At 41.6% G+C, this 24579-nt stretch overlaps 1 protein-coding gene across 2 annotated transcripts in view; it reads left to right on the forward strand.

Moving 5' to 3' along the window:
* lrrk2 (leucine-rich repeat kinase 2) overlaps positions 1-24579 on the forward strand; it is a 44102-nt gene that overhangs the window by 7519 nt on the left and 12004 nt on the right. For both annotated transcript variants that reach the window (XM_034685569.1, XM_034685570.1), the window contains exons 7-40: positions 633-764; positions 4187-4306; positions 6364-6524; positions 6631-6710; positions 7000-7106; positions 7445-7574; positions 7729-7853; positions 8756-8883; positions 10453-10597; positions 10850-10989; positions 11239-11367; positions 11798-11968; positions 12955-13219; positions 13309-13497; positions 15945-16060; positions 16159-16231; positions 16730-16926; positions 17009-17259; positions 18120-18268; positions 18842-18935; positions 19013-19199; positions 19276-19457; positions 19552-19775; positions 21112-21239; positions 21443-21661; positions 21753-21954; positions 22273-22361; positions 22780-22946; positions 23035-23189; positions 23298-23444; positions 23571-23762; positions 23837-23983; positions 24131-24243; positions 24348-24538. In XM_034685569.1, coding sequence (XP_034541460.1) covers positions 633-764; positions 4187-4306; positions 6364-6524; positions 6631-6710; positions 7000-7106; positions 7445-7574; positions 7729-7853; positions 8756-8883; positions 10453-10597; positions 10850-10989; positions 11239-11367; positions 11798-11968; positions 12955-13219; positions 13309-13497; positions 15945-16060; positions 16159-16231; positions 16730-16926; positions 17009-17259; positions 18120-18268; positions 18842-18935; positions 19013-19199; positions 19276-19457; positions 19552-19775; positions 21112-21239; positions 21443-21661; positions 21753-21954; positions 22273-22361; positions 22780-22946; positions 23035-23189; positions 23298-23444; positions 23571-23762; positions 23837-23983; positions 24131-24243; positions 24348-24538 — 5245 coding nt within the window. The remainder of the gene's footprint in view (positions 1-632; positions 765-4186; positions 4307-6363; positions 6525-6630; positions 6711-6999; positions 7107-7444; positions 7575-7728; positions 7854-8755; positions 8884-10452; positions 10598-10849; positions 10990-11238; positions 11368-11797; positions 11969-12954; positions 13220-13308; positions 13498-15944; positions 16061-16158; positions 16232-16729; positions 16927-17008; positions 17260-18119; positions 18269-18841; positions 18936-19012; positions 19200-19275; positions 19458-19551; positions 19776-21111; positions 21240-21442; positions 21662-21752; positions 21955-22272; positions 22362-22779; positions 22947-23034; positions 23190-23297; positions 23445-23570; positions 23763-23836; positions 23984-24130; positions 24244-24347; positions 24539-24579) is intronic.

Consider the following 24579-nt stretch of genomic DNA (forward strand, 5'->3'; position numbering starts at 1 on the left):
AAAGCCTCTTCTGACTTCTCTTCTGACTTTAGAAAAGAAAGGACGGACAAACAGGAAGTCAGAAGAGGCTTTCACAATAAAAGAGAGTTTTGCTGCATCCTCATAGCCGGGGATCTTCCCAAGACTGTGATACATCAAACACGGAAGCAGAAAAATGTTAACTACTGTCATTTTTCATCTCCACTTTTCACTTTTTTCAGTTGAGCTCAACTTTTCATGCTTAAGTTTATAATTAGAAATAAAGTGTGGGCTTGACCTGAGAGTGCTGACAAGGTTAGGTTACTAACATTTTAAGAAATATTCTGCTTGGCACCAATTTTAGTCACGAATTGAAACACAGGAGCAGTTCCTATTCTTCTTTTCTCATCTCTAAGGACACAAAATAGTAAAGTTATTGCTGAAACCTGACATCTTCCATACTCAAGCTCCTCAAGCTTTTCTTTTAATAACCACAGATTTGTATTCATTTTCCATAAAGTGTTATTTCATGCTGTGTATTAGCCCACAGTATCACACTATATATTAATCCTGTTAAATTCAAATAACATAAAGGTTACACACTGAAATGTAGCAAACAGGGATGGTGTGAAGCGTCAGCTGTTCTTCTGAGCACTTCAGTTTTTCTCTTCCAGGCAGTAACGTGGAGGTGTTGATGTCTGGAGGAGCTCGGTGCTACAGCCTGATCATGGCCGCCATGGACGCGTTCCCTGAGGTGGAGGAGCTGCAGCAGACGGCCTGCTGTTTGTTCAAGAGATTAACATCAGGTCAGACATAGAGTCAAATATTCAAAATATCCACTTCCTAAGACTGATCTTAAGAATGTATATAAACATCTGAGTCATTTTTTAGTATCACCGCCCTGCTTCAAAGAAGTTAATTTTACGAAAACAGAAATAGACAAGTAGAGGAAAATCAAAAAAGGTCTGTGGTGTTGGAAAATCTGCTGATTTGTTTTTGCCCTATTTTGGCACTTTGATCACATGCTTCAGATCCTTTGAAGATAACTGAGCATGAGGCTTCTGCATTTGTTGCCAGTTCGATGAGGATGTTATTCTGATTTGCTTTTGTTTGTCTGTTTCTGTGTTTTCTGAAGTTGCAGCTTGTTTATCCTGCAGAGCTTCTATGGTCTGCTTTTGATCCCATCGACTTAATCCAAATATCCTTCCAAGTGTAGAGCAGTTGTTCTCAAAGTGGGGTCCTGGGGGTCCGCAACCATAACGTGCGGGTCCGTGAAATAATTTGAATACATTTCTAATAAATTAGGGTTATTAGGATTAGGGTTATGATTAGGGTTAGGGTTTGGGTTAGGATTAGGGTTATGATTAGGATTAGGGTTTGGGTTAGGATTAGGGTTAGGGTTAGGATTAGGGTTAGGGTTAGGGTTGTGATTAGGGTAAGGGTTAGGGTTAGGGTTAGGATTAGGGTAAGGGTTAGGATTAGGGTTAGGAATAGGGTTGTGATAAGGGTTAGGGTTATGATTAGGGTTAGGGTTAGGATTAGGGTTAGGGTTAGGGTTAGGGTTAGGATTAGGGTTAGGGTTAGGATTAGGATTAGGGTTAGGGTTAGGGTTAGGGTTGTGATTAGGGTTAGGGTTAGGATTAGGGTTAGGGTTGTGATTAGGGTTAGGATTAGGGTTAGGGTTAGGAGGGTTATGATTAGGGTTAGGGTTAGGGTTGTGATAAGGGTTAGGGTTAGGGTTATGATTAGGGTTAGGGTTGTGATTAGGGTTAGGATTAGTGTTCGGGTTAGGATTAGTGTTCGGGTTAGGGTTAGGGTTAGGGTTAGGATTATGATTAGGGTTATGATTAGGGTTATGATTAGGAGGGTTAGGGTTGTGATTAGGGTTAGGATTAGTGTTCGGGTTAGGATTAGTGTTCGGGTTAGGGTTAGGGTTAGGGTTAGGGTTAGGATTAGGGTTAGGGTTAGGATTAGGGTTAGGGTTAGGGTTAGGATTAGGGTTAGGGTTAGGGTTAGGGTTAGGGTTAGGATTAGGATTAGGGTTAGGGTTAGGGTTAGGGTTAGGGTTAGGATTAGAGTTAGGGTTAGGATTAGGGTTAGGATTAGGGTTAGGCTTAGGATTAGGGTTAGGGTTAGGATTAGGGTTAGAGTTAGGGTTAGGGTTAGGGTTAGGGTTAGGATTAGGATTAGGGTTAGGGTTAGGGTTAGGATTAGGCTTAGGGTTAGGGTTAGGATTAGGGTTAGGGTTAGGGTTAGGATTAGGGTTAGGGTTAGGGTTAGTCTTCGGATAAGGGTTAGGGTTTGGATTAGGGTTAGGATTAGGATTAGGGTTAGGGTTCGGGTTAGGGTTCGGATTACGGTTAGGGTTCGGGTTAGGGTTCGGATTACGGTTAGGGTTAGGGTTAAGGTTAGGATTAGGATTAGGGTTAGAGTTAGGGTTAGAACCAGAACTAAACTTAAGCAAACAGAACCAGTACCAAACTCAAGCAAACCGAACCAGAACCAAACTAAAGCAAACAGAATCAAAACCAAACTCAAGCAAACAGAACCAAAACCAAACTCAAGCAAACAGAACCAAAACCAAACTCAAGCAAACAGAACCAGAACCAAACTCAAGCAAACAGAACCAAAACCAAACTCAAGCAAACAGAACCAGAACCAAACTCAAGCAAACAGAACCAGAACCGAACCAGAACCGAACCAGAACCGAACCAGAACCGGACCAGAACCGTACCAGAACCGGACCAAAACCGAACCAGTTCCGAACCAGAACCGGACCAGAACCGGACCAGAACCGGACCAGAACCGAACCAGTTCCGAATCAGAACCGAACCAGAACCGAACCCAAGCAAACAGAACCAGAACCGAATCAGAACCGAACCAGAACCGAATCAGAACCGAACCAGAACCGAACCAGAACCGAACCAGAACCGAACTCAAGCAAACAGAACCAAGTAAAGCAAACAGTTCCAGAACCAGAACCAAACTCAAGCAAACGGAACCAGAACCAAACTCAAGCAAACAGAACCAGAACCAAGTTAAGCAAACAGTACCAGAACCAGAACCAAACTCAAGCAAACAGAACCAGAACCAAACTCAAGCAAACAGAACCAGAACCAAGTAAAGCAAACAGTACCAGAACCAGAACCAAACTCAAGCAAACGGAACCAGAACCAAACTCAAGCAAACAGAACCAGAACCAAACTCAAGCAAACAGAACCAGAACCAAACTGGAGCAAACATTATTAATGTCCTCAGGTTGGCATTGAGAGAAGGATGCCTCAGCTCGGATGGGCTGATCCGATTTCTCCTCTCAGTGAGTATTTGCCCGGTCTTTGAGAAGATTCACTCGGAAGGAACAGAATAAACCACCATGCACAGCCTCCCTTCCATCACCTGTATCCTATATCCTCACATGTGATTGGCCGCATGGCCGCCATGCTGACCAATCAAAACAAAGTTCTGCTGTGAGCAGAGCTGGGGCTGAGCACTGTGAGAGCTAAGCCGCGAAAGGAAAAAAACTGGGAGCCGGCTCTCTCTCTTGATGCGTGCCGGCTCTTCTGATTCACTGTAAAGCATCGGCTCTCAGAGCTTTTGATCATGACACATCACTAATGTGCTTAATCTGTTTTACAATAATGAGGGGGTCATTGGACAATTTTCTCACCTGTAAGGGGTCCCTGGCTCCAAAAAGTTTGAGAACCCTTGGTGTAGAGGATCAAAAGGGTCCATGCGGGAGATACAGGGAGAATCTTCCTGCTATAGCTTCATAAAGTTAGCATGGAATTTGAACAAACATGTATGTCGTGCCAAAAGCTTCTTGTGAGGGACATTTTGGGTGTGATCTCATGGTTTGATGGCCATTATAAATCTGTTGTCTTGCTGCTTTTATGACATGGATCTTTTTTAGAGTTATCACAAATAAACCAGCACAGACACATTATGGATTAAACATTTTTTAGGTTACATATTTTCTTTATTTACTGACACATGAGTAAAATATAGTCACCATCTAAAACTCTATCAATAAATAACTCCAAAGTGTGTAATCTGTTTGCAGTCAGTGATGATAACACACTGTGGAATCAATAAATCGATACAGCAGTATTTGTATTTATTCATCCAGATAAGATAATGTGTTTGCTAGTTGACAGATTAAGATTAAAGCCTTCAGTATTGGCATCATGTTAATCCAGACTGTGCTTGTTTTGTCTCCTCTTGCTTGCAGAGAGTTACTACAGCATCCTGGTGCTGAACGGTGTTCAGAGGGTCGCAGTCAGAGCCTGCCAGACCTTCCCTGACAACCCCACGCTGCAAGCCGCTGCTCTCTCCTGCCTGGCTGACCTCAGTAAGGATACTCACTCACACCTGCTATATTTAACTCCTTTATTTATACAGACACAGAGGGATGAAAGGCGGAGTCTACAGAACTGCAGCTCCAGAAGATAAATTATATTAGGGTTAACTCTGCTGATTGATTTCCTCGTGTGGACTGTCACACACCAGCAGCTTGTGTTTTCCAGGATTCTAAATTTAAACATCAGTAGCCTCCAGCTTTTCTTTTTTTTCGTTTGTTCCTTAGTTGTGCAATCGCCTGGAAAGAACAGAAATAGTTTCAGTCTGCAGAGGAGAAGCCACAAGAAGAGGAAATTAAAATGTTGTTGTTTTAGTGTGTAGGTGCTCGCTGCCCTGAGATGTTATATCACCACACTGGTGAGAAAAGTCTCTTCCTTCCAGCTTACGAAAAGTAGCCACCTAACATCAGAACACTCAGTCAAGCCCTTCTTTTAGGTGGTGAGATGCTACATAAATCTCTGTTCCTTTTTTAAATGAGCTGTGTACAGTTTAAATTTGATCACATCATTTCTCACATAAGCCCCTTTCACACATGAACTACACTCTGGACCAGGGGTTCCCAAACTTTTCAGCCATCGACTCCCAAAATATAGGTGCCAAAGACTTGTGACCCCCACTGTTCCTCAAAGTGATTTAATGTGGCTTCATTTAGCTGGTCTGCAGAAAGTTAGCCTACCTATATGAGCATGTGGCTGTGTTTCCTGTGCCGTTGTGAATTAACATACTGCTACTGATGCTTTGATAAGTAACTGTTCGCCAACCCTAAACTTAGGAGCCATCTGGCAAAAGGGAAGGCAGAAAACTCATAACATTTTCTATTTTCAAGGTTTTACTTCAAGTTTAGGTACTAATTTTTGTCGATATTTTTTACAATAAATGGGTAAAATTTACTATTTGTAGCAAATTTTTGTCATTCAACTTTTTTAATTGCATTTTTTCAGTATTTCTTTGTTCACCACAAGTTAATAAATTATGTATAATTAATACAAAACCAACGAAGAGAAGAAAAATAAATAAATACAATAAATACAAACATAATATTGATAATAAAGGAATAATCATAATTAACAGTACAACCAAAAATGAAGATAAACATAAGAAAACAAGCCAATTAACAAAGTTAATCCTAATAAATATTTTTAGATAACTTTAAAAAAAAAACATTCTGGAAGACATCGCATGACCCCCCATTTGTGTCTCGCGACCCCCCAGGGGGTCCCAACCCACACTTTGGAAACCCCTGCTCTAGAAAAACATTGTGGGGCTGCATATGTGAATGCAAACTGTCTTATCTTCCAAACAAACTTTATTCAGACTGCTTTCTGCCAGCCCCTGAGGAAAACATATGCATAAAGTCAGGTTGAGTCGATATGTGGACCAAGTAGATAAAATCATGAAACATTCACCATGATCAAGCGGGTGGGTGGAGTGGTGAAGTCGTGTACAATGAGTAGAGTTTTGCTGCTTTGTTCTCTTTGCTGCTCGTGGTTGTGTTTGTCTTGTTGAAACTCCTCCTCCTCCTCCTCCTCCTGCACACCCTACCCAGGAGCCCCATTTTACCAAAACCAAACAGAGCATCTCAAGTAGTGAAGATGATGAAAAGCTCATTCTCTTAATATCACAAGCTGGAGTTTTTTTTCTGAAGTAGTGGCATCTTGGTATTTCACGCTTTGCTTTAACGATGGGACTTTGTTCTCACACACAGAAAACTGTTTGTCTGTTGCACATGGAGTCTAGCCTGAGGATGTAACCCACTTAAACTAAACACAATTAATGTTTTTACTGCTAAACAAAAATATATTGAGTTTTTTAGCTATGACATTATCTAGTGGTCAGAAAAACAAGTTGCAAAACAGCGTCAGTTACATGAATCGCTGGATTTACAATCAGATCTCAGTAGAGAAGAGCACAAAGATTGTCTCTGGTTGTATGTTTTTAAGATTGGAGTCAGTTCCTACAAACAAAAGACCTCTTACTTTAAAGGCCACAAATATAATCATATGGTTAATTCAGACGCTGATATAAATCTATTCTGTCTCCCTCTATCAGCCGCCACCATCGTACAGAACAAAGCGGTGGCTGCACAGGGTCCAGAGGAAGGAGAAGAGGAGGAGAACAGGGGGAAGGAGGAGGTGGAGGACATGGGCCTGGGCTGGATGGAGGCTTGTTGTATGGCACTGGATCTTCATGCTGCTGAACCGGCTGTTCAGGTCAGTCCTCTGGTCCTCTGGTCCTCTGGTCCTTAAGCTTCTTAAATATTAAACATTGGATCAATTTAACAACCAGAGTATTTGTGAATCTCCTCCACTGATGCAGGAGGCTGCAAGCTGGGCGATCCACAATCTGTTACTGCATGGAGCTGGAGTGAACCAGTCGGAAGAGGAGCAGGACGAGAGGTAGAAACTACATCTCACACACACACATTTCCTGTTTGAGTGTGATTCACCTTGATCACACAGACTGCACTCTGAAAACCTTAAATATCTAGAGACACTTCTTAAACATGGAGGGTTTATTTTAGTCGGCAAAGAAAAAGCTGGACAGAAATTCTCAAAGACATAAAAATGATGTGTAAGAACTCAGATCTTAACAATCAGAGTGATACAGTGTCTGCATTTCTGCTTTGGCTGCTGTGAGGGATGTGAGAGTATTGTATTAACTTGAATATTGTGTGTTTGTTTTCAGGACTCCAGTTCACAGACAGCTGATGGCGGCCATGCTGCTCCACTCCTCCTCTCCCAGTGTGTTTGAAGCTGCTACCAGTGCTATCGCCACACTCCTCACACACAACAGTGAGATTTATAGCAGTTATAATCAATGAATTTATAATATTATTATTTATTATTGGATGCGTTGTCCTTCTAAATCAGGTCCCACAGGTTGTTAATGTAATTTAATGTCTTCTTCTTAGCTTTGACAACCTCTCATCATATCCCACAGTTTTTAGCATTAATAAATATGTTACCTAATCAAAGCTACAGTACAGTATGGATGATGCTGTCATGATCAATAGAGCCATCACAGAAAAGTTTCAAGACAATTGAAATAACAAATAACTTCAGGACATAATTAATTTCAGTTTTTTCTGAAAGACGTGATCTGAAACCCGACTTGATTTCTCTGTTTGCAGATAAAATGCGTTCCCTGCTGCTGTCGAGCGGCCTTCATGTCAACTTAGTGGAGATGATGAAGAGACATTCAACCTCAGTTGAAGTTTCAATCAGCGCCTGCAAACTGCTCAACCTGCTCTTCCAGGGAAGGTGGGTAAAAAAAGCAATAAACTGTGTTTAATCTTTTCTGACTAGTCACATATTTACTAGAGCAAAATGAAACACCTGTCTTTCTTGTAACAAGTTCTAAAACACTGATGTTCATATAATACTTGGGTTGGAACCTGCCTCTGTGTTTTTACAGGACAGCCAGTCTAGATGAGCTGAACATGGCCATGAGTCAGATCCTCAGCGCCATGAAAGTCCACAACTTCCACCCGGAGGTTCAGCTGGAGGCTCTGCAGGCCAGCCTGGTCTTCCTCTGTCCAGGTATGTTGAAGTGTACTATCAGTGTTTCATTTCACCAACATGTAGAAGTGCCCTCTCTGTCCTGTTCATACACAAGCTGGATTAGACTTAGAAACCTCACTTAGAAAACATTGAAGAGGATCAGGATTTAGATATTTCCTTTTTTTTTTGGAACACTCAAATGATAGTTAGGTTGGTTCAGACTTATGTGTTTACATCTATGTACATTACTTCACCACTTTCAACCAGTAAGCAACTGGTTTGTTCAGAAAAACTTTATCAGGGGTGGCTTTTTATCTTAGTTTGCAGAGCAGGTGTCCCATAGTCAGAATCTAAGTCTTTGCCACAAAAGGTCTTTGTTTGACTCCAACCCTTGGCCCTTTTTTGCATACCATCACCGCTTTCTCTTCCATACATTCCCTGTCTGTCTTCAGCTGTCCTATTAATGAAGGCAAAGGCTAAAAAGTGAAAACTAGAAGCTTTAAAAACATGCACTTCTTCTGTTATGGCTTTTAATATAGTTGTGCACGCTCTGGGATCTGATACTTCCAAGAAAAGTAGTACAAATGTACACATTTAGTAATTTTGTCCTGTATATAAATGCATCAAAGTTTGTTTTTATGTATAAAAAAACTGTCTTCCTAATGTTCGGTAGGTATACTCCATTCACTGATGCTCACCTCCATCATGATTTCTCCAGCTACATGCTATAGAAACTGCACATTTGTTTGAGCAGGAGGACACACGCTTGATTAGTTTTGATGTCTAACATGAGGTTTAAGTGCGTCTTTCTTCCTCTTTCAGAGCTGCACTCATTATGCTTCTAATTAGATCAGTCGTTGATAACAGAGCAGCTGTGCTTGTGTGTGTGTGAGTGTTTGCTTGTTTTTGACTTTGTCTCCTTTGTGTGTGTGAATTCCCAGACAGGAGTTTGAGGGAGCATGGCGTCTCTGTCTCAGATCCAGACATGGTCGATGTGTCGCTGAAGGTCCTGAAGAATCAGTGTGTGGTGGAAGGAGCTCACACTCTCTACCTGGAGGTTCTCAACCGGGTATGAAACACCAATCAGCACTGAGACATCCCCAGTTTCTTTCTGTCTTTACATTGTGGTGCTTAATCTTTGCACGCTTTTTAAAAATGTGGCCTGCTACGATATAATAAAATTACAATTGATATCACACAAAGCTAATACAACACAAGAGTGGTACCATGATGGGAATTTGATTTGCTCATAAAGAGACACTGTTCATATACTCAGCCATAGTACATGTCGTCCTCCTTGTTCATTACACGGATTAAACAACAGTTCATGCATTCATTGTTAAAGTTACATAGTACAGAAGGATGAAATTGCATTTCTTGAAACAATTTTCCAGTTGACATGCTGTTATGAATGAACAGTGAGCATGTAATTTACATTATGAGAACATGTGGTCACAAACACGGTATATCACAGACAGCAGGTCATCTTTTGTTAAATGCGAACAACACAAAACCAAGACAGCACACAAACAACAACAACAATAATAGAACAGATTATATTAAAATGTAAACGATATAGAGAAGTGTATACTTATAATAAATGTATAAATAAATAACTAAATAAATAATTAAGTAAATAAATAAATACAAAATTAAATTAAATAAGTAAAATTAAAAATTAAAATAAATAAATACATTGTTATTTGTCAGTCTGCCGCCCTCAACATCACTTTTGAAAATTGCCAAAATAGGTGATCACCTAATCAGGGATCTCAGAGAGGTCCAGCTCATGCAGATACTTAAAGAACGAGTCCCACATCCCACAGCCTCTATAATATTATTTCCAGACTCTCCTATAAACTCCTCCTCCTCACTTACAAATCCCTGCATGCCCTTGCCCCCCAATACCTGGCTGACCTCCTCCGGCAACACACTCCATCCTGGAACCTACGGTCTTCAGACCTGGGTCTCCTCTCCATCCCCCGGACTAAGCTGCAGACTTTTGGAGACAGAGCCTTCAGTATGGCAGCCTCTACTCTGTGGAACTCTCTCCCTCCCAACATCTGCAGTGCCTCAACCCTGGACAGTTTTAAAAAAGCAGTCAAAACGCACCTTTTCCTCACGGCCTTTCCCCATTATCTAGTGGTGTCCCCACCTACCCCCCAGACCCCCTACTTTACCCTCTGAAGTGACCTTGGGTTTCTTGAAAGGCGCTATATAAATCCCAGTTATTATTATTATTATTAGTTACTTATAACGTCTACAATCGCTGGAAGAGAGTAGGTGTCAGTCGAATTGATTGACTGCATGCTACCAAAACAGTCTTTGCTTTACATTTTCCATGGTGAAGATTTAAAAGAATGATACATTCAAATGTTAAAATAAAGCAGTATTGGAATTTTTAGAAGAAAACACTAATACAGCATGTTAATCAGCAAAAAAGATTAAATATACTGTTCTCTCCACAGGGGGCGCCAGAATCAACACAAACTGAAAGTTCCTTACAGGAGCTTTAATATTTATTATTAGCTCAGTTTATCAGACACACCCAGTAAATTCTAAGGGTTTCAATGTCACTGATGCAGTAATGAGAGCTTTAACCAGCATAACACTAAGTTTTCTTTGTGTCTGTGTTCAGTTCATCAGCAGCTCCATCATTCAGAGGTGTGGTCTGAGGGTGCTCTCTGCTCTGGCTGACTGCACCGGTGCAGTGGACTTGCTCTGTCAGCAGGGGGCGATAGACACAGTGCTGCATACACTACAGATGTTCCCACAGGATCGAGGTACAGTGCATCACTAACACATACACTTCATGAGCCCAAATTAGATTTATGTTGGTTTAATCAGAGCATTGGATTGAAAAGAATCAGTAACTTAAACAGACTTTAATAAGTGTGGGTTTTGGAGCTGATAGGATTTGATGTTCCTCTGCTGTAGTGAGTGAAAGTTAGATCCAGGGAGAGCTCCTTATTGGCTCCATATTCCATATTAAATAAGACTACTCATGACTTCACTGGCTCCTATTCTCCCTCCAGAAATACACTACTGGGGTCTGACCCTGCTTCACTACCTCGTGTCAAAGAAGAAGCTGTCGAGGATGATTGTACCGGTTCTGGCGTCTGTTGTGGTCGCCTCACTCATCCAGCACAGAGAAGACTCTGAGATGCTCCTGAAGGTGAACTGAGGGATATGATAAGCTCAGAGTTATAGTTTTATTGTAGATGCATTTAAGCGCTACTAGTCCAGATACAGAGCTCAGATCACAGCAGTGTACACCTGTCACCACACGTTTCTCTTTAATCTGGAGTTTAAAGAAGGATGAAGGTTGTTTCATGCTCAGTGCTTAAGATTGTTGCTGAATACTAACCTAAATAGATAGTTCTGATTATGTGTCATGCTGTCTGTGTGGTCGTGTGCTCTGCAGGGTTTTCAGGTGTCCTTGAGGATGCTTGATGCCTGCTCTGGAGCAGCTGCTGAATTGCAGAGAGAAGGCTTAGACCGGCTGATCTTCCAACAACTCAGAGAGGAGACTCCAGACCAGATCCACAACCCAGTGAGTTACAAGAACAGCTTTCCCCTTTTTTTGTTTTTGTTTTCTCTGCTAAACACTTCTCATCACTGACCATATATGGAGGTCCTCCTTGCTCCCCTGAATCTGCATTTAAAGATCAGGTTACTGATAAACAAATAATTTCTTTTGGAAGGATCTCTTATTTTATTAATCTTAATCACATCCTGTTAAAGAGCTGGAAGTCAAACACAGGCTGCACTGTATGCACACAGCAACATACAGTACCGCGGACTGTGCAGGACATACCAGAGATGCCTGATTGTTGCTGCATTAGGCATGCAAGATGCTGGTCTACTTCTTGTAAAGTTCCTGGAAAAAGCTCGGGGAAAGACCGGGGACCTTCACCGTAACGTAATAAACTGACTTATTCTCCCTCTTGAACTTAATGTTCTGTCTCTTTATCTGCTCTCAGCTGCGTAAGTCGGTCTGCCTGGCTCTGTCCAAGATGTGGTGTGACCCGGAGCTGCACTACAGCATGCTGGAGAAGGCCTGCGAGGACGGAGACACGACATTAGCTGAGTGTCTGATCGAGCTGGGAGCAGACGTCAACAGGAAGACAAAAACAGAGTCTCTCATTTACCAGGTCAGAGGTCACAGAAAACACAGGCGTGCGTTAAAGGAAATAATCCAGGAAGTCGCTCATTAAATCAGATCATGCGGAGTTAGTTAAGAGAAGTTATGCTTTTATTCCTGTCAAACATAGATGTTCTTTCACCATTCTGATAGATGCTGTGTATGTTTCTTTGATTCACTGGGTTGATTTGCTACACTAGACTTAAATGTCTGAAACTTTTGGATGTATTGCAACAGTCAAAGTGAATTTTTTTCCATCACTTGCATAGTCAATGTGGAAGTGCAGAAAAGTGCAGTTCCTTGAGTGTCCACTGGAGGCTGGCTCCATGTCTATTGGGGCCCCGGTTATTATGTCCATTTTACAGCAGAATTAAACAAGTTTCCATTCTGATTTTATAAAAGAGTTCTGTTCCATATACCTCATTTCTTTATTCATAACAACAGTTTGAAAGACTTATTTTAATATGACTAATCCATTTTGATTAAAGCTAAGAGTTAGTCATTATTAGGCCTGATTAAGGTTGCAGCTGATTTGACTGACAGGTGGGGACACTGTAGACGTTTGCCAGGCAGCTATGCTATAGCCCCTTTGTCTCCATCAACCAATCCATCAATCAATCTTTATTTTCAAAGCGCCCATTCACAACAGCTAGTATCTCAAGACGCTTTACAAAAAGAGACAGGTCTAGAGTGTACTCTTGTTTATATTTTTTACCCACATTTTCTAACCCAGATACGACCAAGATAAGATTCAGTCTGATCTCATCTTAATCCACCATGAGCAGAGCACTTTGCAGCATTTAGCAAGTCACAGTGGCAAAGAACAAATTCCTTTTAGCAGGCAGAAACCTCCAGCAGGACCAGAGTCATGTTAGACAGACATCTGCTGTGACCGTGTTGTGATTGGAAAGGGGATAGAGAAGATGCAGAAAGAGAGAGATGGATACAACAACAACAACAACAACAACAATGAGACAATGTCTTTGTATTTTCCAGGTGTGTGAGAGAGGTGGGCCCCTGGACTTGGTGGAGCTCCTGCTCAGCCGAGGAGCCCACGAGCAGTACCTCCGCCGGGCTCTAGCTGTGAGTGTAAAACGGGGAGATGGACCCACAGTCATCCAGCTGCTGGGCCGTCTCGGTCTGGACCTCAACAACAGCGCCCTCTGCCTTGGGGGCTTTAGGCTGGGACGCCTGGACTCCTCCTGGCTCAGCCCACTGCTGGCTGAAAGAGGCCGAGCGTTCAGTCTCCGTTACAACAACAGTGAGGATAATTTGTCCCTGTCTTGAAAACAACTTTTAATGATCGTATTTTTTTTTTTACTTAACAGAATTCTTCTCCTTCTCTTTAAGGTAAAGGAATGAGTTTGGCGAAGTACATTAAATCTTTGCAGAAGTCCAAGAGTAGCAGCGTTCTTCCCAGATCTCTGGCCGACCCGTGTCTGACCTCAGGCTACATCTCTGAAGAGAGCGACGACTCCAACTTCAGCTTCGTCTCCATGGAAGACAGCCTGTTTCTCAACGATGACATGGAGAGCGACGGTAAAGTTGTGTTCTTAGACACACAGAGTGAATGTGGTTGTAGAGGAACAGTTTCACTTTGATAAAGTACCCACTATCTGGGTCATGAAGCATGCTCTCTGAGTTGAAGTGAGACTATATTAGATTTATACGCCTGAAGCTCTGAATTGAAGCGGTGCTGCTCAGACAAACCAGATGATTGTATTACAGACCGAGCTGAGGAGCGATCATCAGTTAGACTGAAGCTTTTTGAGCAGTTTCATCTCTTTACTGCAACTTTGTCTTCTTAGAAACACACATGAACATCATACGCAGTAACATCCTGTGTTGTGTCACTTCTTTGATTTATGTTATGTCATCAAGCTTCTCTCTTTAAACTCTGCTGTACATCAAAGAGGACGCACAATGATTAGCTAGAGCTTGTGAGTAACTTGTGATTAGTCTCAGTCTGTTCTTCATTACTGGACTAATTGGTTCATTTAGTGTGTAATGATCACTTCTAAAAAAAGCTAAGTGTTTAACTTTACTTCAAAGACAGTTCAACGTTCATCATCTGACAGTATCTGTTGCTCTAAAACTGCATATTGTAATGCATGACGATTCCTTATTTATAACAAAAAAAAAACACTTTAACTTAACTATTGAATATGTCTGCCTTTGTAGTGGCTCATGTCATTAAAGTGTGGAGTCCACCTCATATACATGTCTGAAAACTCAGTCGTCACAAACACAAAAGTAATGTTTTTACTCAACAATATTTTTATTAGTGTTTTATACAGATTAATACAGTACAGTGAGCTCTTGGAATGAGCGAAAGATACAGAAGAGAATCAGTAACCCCCTCCCTCGTTCCCTCAAATCCCTGTCTACTGCCGGATGTTCATGTCACTGTGCTTAAACATGAAATTCTGGAGATAAAAGACGAATAAGTGCTGGAATTCAGGTTTCATAAAGCCTGAAATAAAGAGAATGACATAGAGAAACAATTAAATGAATAGCCTACGGTGCGTTAGGAAAAATACGAAAGTAGACGAGTAACAAAAGAAAGACAATAAGGATTCAAATAGTATGATTATAATATATCACAGATGTACATTTAAAAAGGAAAAGACTAGAAGAGGAGAGTGCTAATTTAAAATGATAGGAGTTTCTGAACTTGGTCCAGGAACTGTCCCCATATCTTTTTGAATTTCAGAATCAGAATCAGAATCAGAATCAGCTTTATTCGCCAAGTATGCTTGAACACACAAGGAATTTGACTTCAGTAAACTGTGCTCTCTTTGTACGAGGCAGAATAGGAATAAGAATAAGAACTACAATAAAAAATAAAATAAAAATATAATAACAATAACCTTAGCTATAAATACAAAGAAACAACAAATAGGCTTGACTAATATGTACAGGCTAAAATAATATGATAAAGTGCAGTGGTGAGTTGCAGAGGTAGTTTTACATTATAAAATAGTAGTTAAATAGTACAAAAAATAGAAATATGGAATTCTGCTTTGAGAATTGTTGCATTGTGTATCTACATGTATATTTACAGAGAGTATTTATCTGACAGGTATGACACTGTTATGGTTTAGTGTTCATCAGAGTGACACCCTGGGGGAAGAAACTGTTCTTATGGCGGGTTGTTTTGGCGCACAGTGATCTGTAGCGCCTGCCGGAGGGGAGGAGTTTAAAGAATTTGTGTCCAGGGTGTGAGGGGTCAGCAGTGATGCTACCTGCCCGTTTCCTGGCCCGGGACCGGTACAAGTCCTGGATGGGGGGCAGGTCGACACCGATGATTTTTTCTGCAGTCCTTATAGTCCGTTGCAGTCTGTGTTTGTCTAGTTTGGTTGCAGAGCCAAACCAGACAGTGATGGAGGTACACAGAACAGACTGGGTGATGGAGGTGTAGAACATGATCAGCAGCTCCTGGGGCAGGTTGAACTTCCTGAGCTGACGCAGGAAGTACATCCTCTTCTGGGCCTTTTTTCTGATGTACATTTAAAAAGGAAAAAACTAGAAGAGGAGAGTGCTAATTTAAAATGATGGGAGTTTCTGAACTTGGTCCAGGAACTGTCCCCATATCTTTTTGAATTTGTTGTTACACACAGCAACCGAGTAGCGAATCTTCTCAAGATCTAAAAAAAGACATAAGGTCTTTCAGCCACCGACTGTTAGTGGGCAGGGCAGCACCCCTCCACCTCAGAAGCACCGCACGCCTGGCCAGGAGAGAGGCAAACGACAGAGTTCGGCATTTAATCGGAGTGAGGTTTGCATCCTCCTCCACCGTACAAAATAGCCAGTCAAAAGTAATGTTTGCATAAAGAAAAGAAGCCATTGTGAAATAGGAAGAGCAGGAAATTCAGCTCCAACACAGCTGAGCTATTTAGAAAAGCAAACATATGCTGTTATACAAAAATATAGTTTTCTTGATGGCATTTGTTTCATTTCTCACTGTGGTTTTTTTTTCTTTGTAGGAAGCGATTCTCTGTCAGGAGTTCTGTCCCCAAAGCCGCATAACAATTCAACAGAGGAGCTAACTGGAGGGTCCTATAAAAGGAAAAATGGGCGCCGCAGACATGCCAGTGCAGAAGTAAACATTGTCTTTAACACTCTGAATGTAATGCTTAGGCAGTAAAGGTGTTTTAAAGATTGTTTTTCTAATGTCTTCTGTTTTTTTTCTTTTTCCAGAGTGGACTAACAGAGAGCGAACACAGCGAGCCTGTACACCGCAGGAATGGGAAGATTGGCTCAGTCCAGAAAGGTATCTCCATTATAGCCTCTCCTGTGAGGAGCTTTCAGTTTGTGTTTATATAAAGGTGCATTTTAATTTTTTTTAGGTGCATTCTGAAATTTCATCTGAAAGCCGAATGTCCCTTATTTTCTGTGAGTAGTGTATAATCACTGATTGTGAATCTTAACCATGAAAAAATTAGAAATAAAAAGGCTTTTTAGCAGAGTGCTTTTACTCACCTTTTCTATCACCGACCTACAGCATCAAAAATAACCATAAATAACTAATTCCTCTTCTCATTGATGTTCTCTTTTACTTTTATAGATCATATAGAAACATCAGGATTAGATTTAGCTCTCCTCACAGGAGCTTTAAGTTGCAGTAGTATCTTTTCCAAAGCATTTATTAAAGCAATGATTTATTTTTATGTGTTATATAAAAGAGGTGAAATTCATTTAGCTCCAGATTCTCTCCCCACTAAACATAGTATTTCCCTGAAAATGATTGAATCTCACGGTGTCTCCTCAGTGCTTGCATCTGCTGAGAACTCTGCTGCTCTGCCTAAAGAGAAGGAAAGAATCCGCCTGCTGGACCTGTCCGGTAACGAGCTGGACTCTCTGTCCTGTCTGATGGATGACGGCTTTGTGCAGCAGCAGCTGTGTCACCTCCTCCGTCTGGACCTGAGCCACAACAACCTGCTGGAGTTCCCCTCAGCTCTGTGCCAGGTAAATTATCTTATACATGCTGGATCAGGAGGATGTTAAACATGTAAAGGGAATTGTACATTTAAGTTGTTTTTTGTCACAGAGTTTGAAGAGTCTGACCCGCCTGGACCTGCAGGGGAACCAGCTCCGGTCGCTGCCTGTGGAGCTGCTGTCTCTGCTCTCACTTAGCACTCTGAACGTCTCTCGTAACTGCGTCGGTCCCCTACTGACCTTTGACCCTGCTGTAGCATGCCCATCCCTGCGTCAACTCAATCTGTCCTTCAACAAAATCACCACATTCCCTCATGAGCTGGGCCGTGCCATGGATCACCTGGAGGAGCTGGTGATGGAGGGGTAGGCTGCTGGTTTACAAATGAGGAGGGGAAGTTGGGCATCAACATGGCTGCTCCTAGAATAGAGAGTTCTCTGTTTGTGGTTTTCTTTATGAGTGTTTCCAAGAAGGAGTGAATGCAATCCCTTTAAGTCACTTTTATTGTTATAGTACGTGGGATTCTATGAAAACTACAAAAACACAACATTTCTCTGGATTTTTAGAAAAGTGATGAAATCCTGAAAATTGAGTTACACTGGATTGCAGAGCAGAAAGTTCAGTGATTTAGGGGGTATTTCCTGTTGAAGACCAACACATAAGAATTACATAACAACATCTAATGTTTATAGAGGTCTTGAAGCTGAGGCTTCTGACCTTAACTACCGTGTCGGTACATTAATATCATTAGATTGTTGGCTGCAGTCAATCTTAATCACAGTAAACAGAGTCAACACGATTTTTCTGAGAGGATGTTTTCAGAACAGGAAACCACTGTGCTGTGCTGCTCTTCTGTAACACCACTGTCAACAGAGGGCTCACTAGAAAGCCCCATGAATACTTATTTGCCTCTTTAACTTCTCTTAATTTTAACTAAATGTAGAAAATGTTTGATTTAATGTTAATTATGAGCTACATGTGAAGGATTGTTGTTCTAAAATCCATCCCATCACATAGTGGATTTATGCTAAAGTGAGATTTTCCTCCATCAGCACTGAAGTTTGAGCACATGGCCAGTGTTTGTCGAGGAAATAACCGCAGACAATCACGCTCTTTTTCATGTCAAATCTAGAAAAGTATATCCTTATTGTTTTATGACTATCAGGTGTTTAAATATGTATGTAATTGCATTAAGTGAATAATGCTCTTGTTTTCTTCTCTTCAGTAATGCTATCACTGAGCTGTGCACACCTCTGTGTCTGCCTGAGATCAAGCTGCTGGATGTGAGCAAGAACAATGTGGAGAACATTTCTCCAGACTTCCTGACGAGCTGCCCCAAACTGGAAACTTTCAGTGCCTCCATGAACAAAATCTGTGAGTGTTCAAATTATTCTCTACTCTCTTAATTTGCCTGCTCTCTGCAATACACTAACCAAAACTGTGTGGACAAATAGAGACAATTTGCAGGTTTATTTTGTACTGACGTGTATGAGACAACTGTAGTTATATGTCACCTTGTCTCTCAGTCTTTCATCTCTTGGTGCTGTAGCGGTGAGTGACAGCTGGACTCAGTCATGGTGGTTACACTGGCTGTACAGATATGTGTCTTGGCATTTAATTACTGAACCCTGAATATAGATGATTCCACTTTTTCAAATATATTTCAAGGAAATGAAAAACATCTTATCAAGCAAAACAAACCATTAGACTCGGACTGCATCGCTGCCAAAGCATTTTGAATTTGATAATGAGACAACTAAAAGAGACTCTAAAAGATGGGATTAAATCTGACAGATATATTACGGAATTGGCTCTTTAGTTCAGTATTAAGTGAAGATTGAATCCATAAAGTCTTGAGTTGTTCACTTTATTTCTCAAGAACGTCAATTTACGTCTTGCAACAAACACTAGCTCTGTAAACACATTCATCTTTCCTCTCCTCTGCAGGTTCACTGTCCAATCTCTCTCCCAAGATCACGACACTGAAACTAGCAAACAACAGCTTCACTGAAGTTCCTGAGGCTTTACTGAAACTTCCAAAGTAAGTTTGAAATGCTCAAAGTTTGACTCTTTTTCTTCCTTTTGGACATTTTATCACACATTGTTGTGTTTTTCCAGCTTGCGCTCAGTCGACATGAGAACTAACCAAATTGCTGCTCTGCCTGGACCGGGGTCCTGGGAGTCCTGCAACCTCAGAGAGCTGATGTTCAGTCAGAACTGTATCACAGCTCTGGACCTGAGTGGACCCGTCTATAAGTGGGCCAGACTGGAGAAGCTCCACTTGAGTGACAACAAGCTCACTGAGGTACATTGAAATTAAATTCCACATTGTTTCATTTGGTCATCACAGGATGTTAAACGGTTGTGTTGTCTTTATTCAGATCCCTCCACAGATCGGCCTGCTGGAAGGTCTGACCTCCATGGATGTGAGTCGTAATGCTAACCTGCGGTCCCTCCCTGATGAGATGGGGAAACTGAGCCGACTGTGGGACCTGCCGCTGGATGGGCTCAGACTCCAGCTGGATCTCAAACTCATCGGCAACAAGACTAAAGACATTGTCAGGTCAGGGTCAGGTGTACCATCAACTTATGCTCATTTTGCAGATCTTGAATTAACCAGATAATAAGGCGTACTTTTCCTCCATCCTTCCTCCCAGGTTCCTGCAGCAGCGTCTGAAGAAGGCCGTGCCTTACTACAGGATGAAGCTCATCGTGGTGGGGAACGTAGGCAGCGGCAAAACAACACTGATCCAGCAGCTGATGAAGCTGAAGCGCTCTCAGGTGAACCCTAAGCTGACCTCTGTTGGCATCGATGTTCAGGACTGGACCATCAGAGACCGGGACAAGAAGAGGATGGTGCTGAACGTGTGGGACTTCTCAGGTCTGAAAACATGCTGCCGTGTCTTGTTGCCTTTTGTTTAGTTAACCCTGTATCTAAAAAACAAGTTAGACATGCTGCAGAGTTTAAACATTCTCCAAGTGGTTAAACATTGGGCCAATCCCTCCTGATGGGTGTACCAAATTTTACCACTAGGTGTCACTCTTGACTCAGCAGCAACCTCTGATCCCTATAGCTTAAGCTTATGTGTTTATTAATAAGACAAAATAATTAAGCTGAGCTCATTTTTATTTGTATAGTACCTTTTATACATTCAAGCATGCAGCCTAAAGTGCTTTACATAAGAACAAAGCGACAGAAAATAACAGCAATAGATAAAGGTGGAAAGGAAAGGGACATAAAATAATACTTTAAAGATTAATTATGATTAAATCAATAAAAATGAATAAAATCAGAGAAATAACAGAAAAATTGAAATAAAATAATTACAATAAAATCAATAAATCAAATCAGATAAATACCAGATAAAAAAATTATAAAAATATTATATTATATTATAAGATAGAATAAAATAAAAATAAATACAAATGATGCTAAAACAGTGGTCATAATGGTAATAATGCACTCCAGGGCTAAAAGGAAACAACTTTAAGTTAAAAGCCAGATTAAAAAGGTAAGTCCTAATTTTACTTTTAGAATCTGGCCGGCACTTGTGAGGAACATTTAAAATAAGATGAACAATAAGATGTAAATCCTTTGCCATTCTGTAAATTATTAACATAAGAGAAGTGCTGTGACATTGAATTATTTAAGTTAACATCTTGAGAGAAGAAACATGACCAAGACAAAAAAGGAGAGCAGAGAAAATGCTAATTTCAAACGTTTTGTCCTTTTTTCCTCTGAACTTGCTGAACATGTGAAAAACTTGCCTTAATGATAATATGCATTCCCCATATTTTATTATATTTTCATGCATGTCATTTATGTATTTATTTTTTATATAAAAATCACACGTTTGCCTTCTGTGCTCTCCTTACACCGTGAGTTTACATCATCTTTTCAGCTGCTGTGAATCAGGTTTATATTACCATGCCTTAATGTTGGTCTACTCTCTTAAACAAATGATAATAGAGAATAAAAGTTTGTTGCACTAAAAAGCTGTATAAACTTTATATGAAGAGATGTAATTTAAGCTCACTGTGTCCAAAGTCAAGTCTGCAGAACTCCTCAACAGGTAGCTTTTCTTGGAGGATTAAGTAAGATCATCTCAGAGGAGTTACTCATCTCTAACGTGTTTGGTCTTGCATGTTGTAAGACACAGATTTATTGATATCACATGTTCTGATTTTGTTTCAAACCCTGCTTTTGAATCCCACAGGTGGAGAGGAGTTCAGCGGCTCTCACCCTCACTTCTTGACGTCCAGAGCTCTCTACCTGGTGGTTTACAACCTAAGCAAGGGAGCCAGTCAGGTGGACTCCCTCAAACCCTGGCTCTTCAACATTAAAGTACGGCAGTATGAACAAAAGACTCACTATATCTAAGTTACTGCTAAGGGCATTGAATACATACATATTTAACGAATACAATTTCTTATTTTAAGATACATTACTAATGAGACACTTCTTAAAAATCAAAGCTGATAATCGTTATGTGCAGCAGTACATTGTTTTTCCATCTTCTGAGTAATCCTTGTACAATTCAACTTCAGGCCGTAGCTCCTCTGTCCCCGGTCATCCTGGTGGGAACCCACACAGACGTGAGCGATGAACTGCAAGTCCAAGCCTGCCTCACCAAGATCAAAAATGAGCTGCTGAACCACCAGGGCTTCCCTGCCATCAGAGACTACCACATGGTCTCCGTCTGCGAGGACTCGGACTCCCTGACCAAGCTCCGCAAGGCCATCGCCCGGGAAGTCACCAGCTTCAGAGTAAAGGACATTTAAAGCAGATTCAGCTTTCACTTTCTCTATCCTCTCCTCTCATCTGTCTTCACCTTCTTGTCTACTCTTTCTTTCACAGATCCAGGGCCAGCCCGTCATGGGTCAGCTGGTTCCAGACAGCTACGTAGAGCTGGAGCGCCGGGTTCTGCTGGAAAGAATCAAGGTTCCCCCAGAGTTTCCTGTTCTCAGGCACCATGAGCTGCTGCAGCTCATCCAGGAGAGTCAGCTGCAGCTGGATGAAGCTGAGCTGCCCCACGCCATTCACTTCCTCAGTGAAGCTGGTCAGTCTGCTTTAAAGGGACCTGCTTCATTCAATAACACACAGACCGAAACCTCTTTTGTAAAATAAATAGATAACCTTGATGAGCCAAGATTTAATATGGTGGCCTGAGTCACAGCTGGATGTATTATTCTGTTTATGTAGCAGGAGAAGAACAGGATGACTCTGAAATGATACTGATATAATAATAATCTAACATCCCTTTGTTAAGGTTGTGCAGGCCACATGACAAATCCATGATTGTTTCAATGTCTTCAATATTTCCTAAAGCATCAAAACTTTATCACACTAAGCCTGAACGTCTCCTCTGTCTCTGCAGGGCTTTTACTGCACTTTGACGATCCTGCACTCCAGCTAGAAGACCTCTACTTTATCAACCCACAATGGCTGTGCAACATCATCTCCCAGGTAGCCTCCTCTAAGCATATAGAGACAACACTCTATGTTCTATTATAAACAAAGACCCAACATCAAGACAGGATAAGATCCAGTCCCATCTAACAGACAGGACTCAGTCTGATCTCATCTTAATCCAACATGAGCAGAGCACTTTGCAGCATTTAGCAAGTTACAGTGGCAAGGACAAACTTCCTTTAACAGGCAGAAACCTCCAGCAGTCACATCACTAAAAACATTGCAGATATCATCCACATTAGTTCTGCAAACTGAATCTAGAGATGCAATCAGCCATGACTCTAAGAACTGATCATGTCCTGAGCTGCAGCCACATAAGAGCCCTATTTTAACACCCTTATAAAGGTGCATGATATTTAGTTGAACTTGATTTATCATGCACTGATGCAGGTGTTGTCTGCTCCCTGTTTAGAAGCTGACATTAAAGAACGGTGGAGTCGTTCAGCGCTCAGTGGTGGAGAAGTTTCTGTCTGAGACCAAGTGTTTCCCTAAGAGCCACCTGACGCAGTTCTTCAAACTGCTGGAGAAGTTTCAGATAGCTCTACCCTTCGGTGACGACCAGCTGTTGGTGCCCAGCAGGTATGTTTAAAAATCAGCAGCCATGGAGGGTTTTTGTGATGAAACAAATAAACACAAACATTAATGGATTCCTCTTTTCCTCTTCCAGTTTGTCCAAACACAGACCCATGATAGATCTGCCTCACTGCGAGAACTCTGAGGTGATTGTGCGTCTGTACGAGATGCCGTACTTCCCCATGGATTACTGGTCCCGACAGATCACCCGCCTGCTGGAGTTTTCTTCTTATTTGCTCGGTGGAAGAGGTAACTTAAAGGAGCAGTACAAAGATTCTGTGTTTCACTCAGCAGGTATGAATTCAGAGACACAACTTTAAGATTTCTAACATAAATAACTTGATGCTTTTATCCTAGAAAAAGTGATGCGACCAAATAGGATCTACTGGAGGAGGGGAGTGTACCTGAGTTGGTCCCCGGAGGCATACTGTCTGGTGGAGGCGGATGCGGTGGATGATAATCCCTCCAGCTTCGTCAGGATAACTGTGCCATGTTCACGCAAAGGTGCAATTCTAAATAAGATAGAAGTTGTGCTCAAAATCTTTAATTTATCCATCCAATGATTTACCCTTAATGCATGGTTTTGGAGATATTAGGATATATAGGATATGTTGTCTCTCTCCCCCTCAGGCCGGGTGCTCCTAGGTCAGGTGGTGGATCACATCGACTCTCTCCTGGAGGAGTGGTTCCCTGGCCTGCTGAACACAGACATGCACGGCAATGGCGAGGCTCTGCTGAAGAAGTGGGCTCTGTACAGCTTTGAGGACGGGCAGGAGTGTAGCAAGATTCTGCTGGAGGACCTTTTTCCCTACTTTGACATGGGTAAATATATGAGGCTATGAAAACAGATCATCATATTTACTTCTTTATGTTCATGATTGTGTTATGTGTTCTAGATTTCCTGCTGAGAAGCACTGAAGATCCGTGCTGCACGCTCCCCATCTCTCAGATCGCTCCTGACTTGGTGCTGAGTGACCAGCCTGCAGGAACGATACTGGACAGTGAAGAACTGCATGTGGATGGCTCTAAAGAGAACCGACTGGGTATGTCTTTACCATTTCCATACATTAATAACTTCTATATCTAATGATCTAAATTGTGTCTTCTCCTGTTTTTGGCTTTTGGCTTTAGCTTTTATCATGATACAATTTATGGACACGTGTGAACATATTTCATGTAATTGTCTGCAGGGGATGGCGGCTTTGGGACTGTGTACAGAGGTGTCTACAAAAATGAAGAAGTTGCTGTGAAAATATTCAACAAGCACGCATCTGAGCTTTACATCCACAGACTCCTCAGACAGGTACCACTTCACAATAAATGTCGGGAACAAGAAGATTCTTGTGGTGATTTTGTTTTTGGTAATCATCCATCTCTTAATTCTTCTGCTTCTCTGTTTCTCTGCAGGAGTTGTCGGTGTTGGGTCGCCTCCGTCATCCCAGCCTGGTGGGTCTGCTTGCAGCCGGTTCAGCCCCTCAGGTTCTGGTGATGGAGCTGGCTCTGCGGGGATCACTGGACGGCCTGTTTGAACACGAGAACGGCAGCCTTAACCAAAAACTCCAGCACAGGATCGCCCTGCAAGTGGCTGATGGACTCAGGTAAAGAGCAACAAATGATAAGTTATATATTTTTTAAAAAT

The sequence above is a fragment of the Notolabrus celidotus genome, chromosome 6 (genome assembly GCF_009762535.1).
Source record: "Notolabrus celidotus isolate fNotCel1 chromosome 6, fNotCel1.pri, whole genome shotgun sequence".
Taxonomy (NCBI): domain Eukaryota; kingdom Metazoa; phylum Chordata; class Actinopteri; order Labriformes; family Labridae; genus Notolabrus; species Notolabrus celidotus.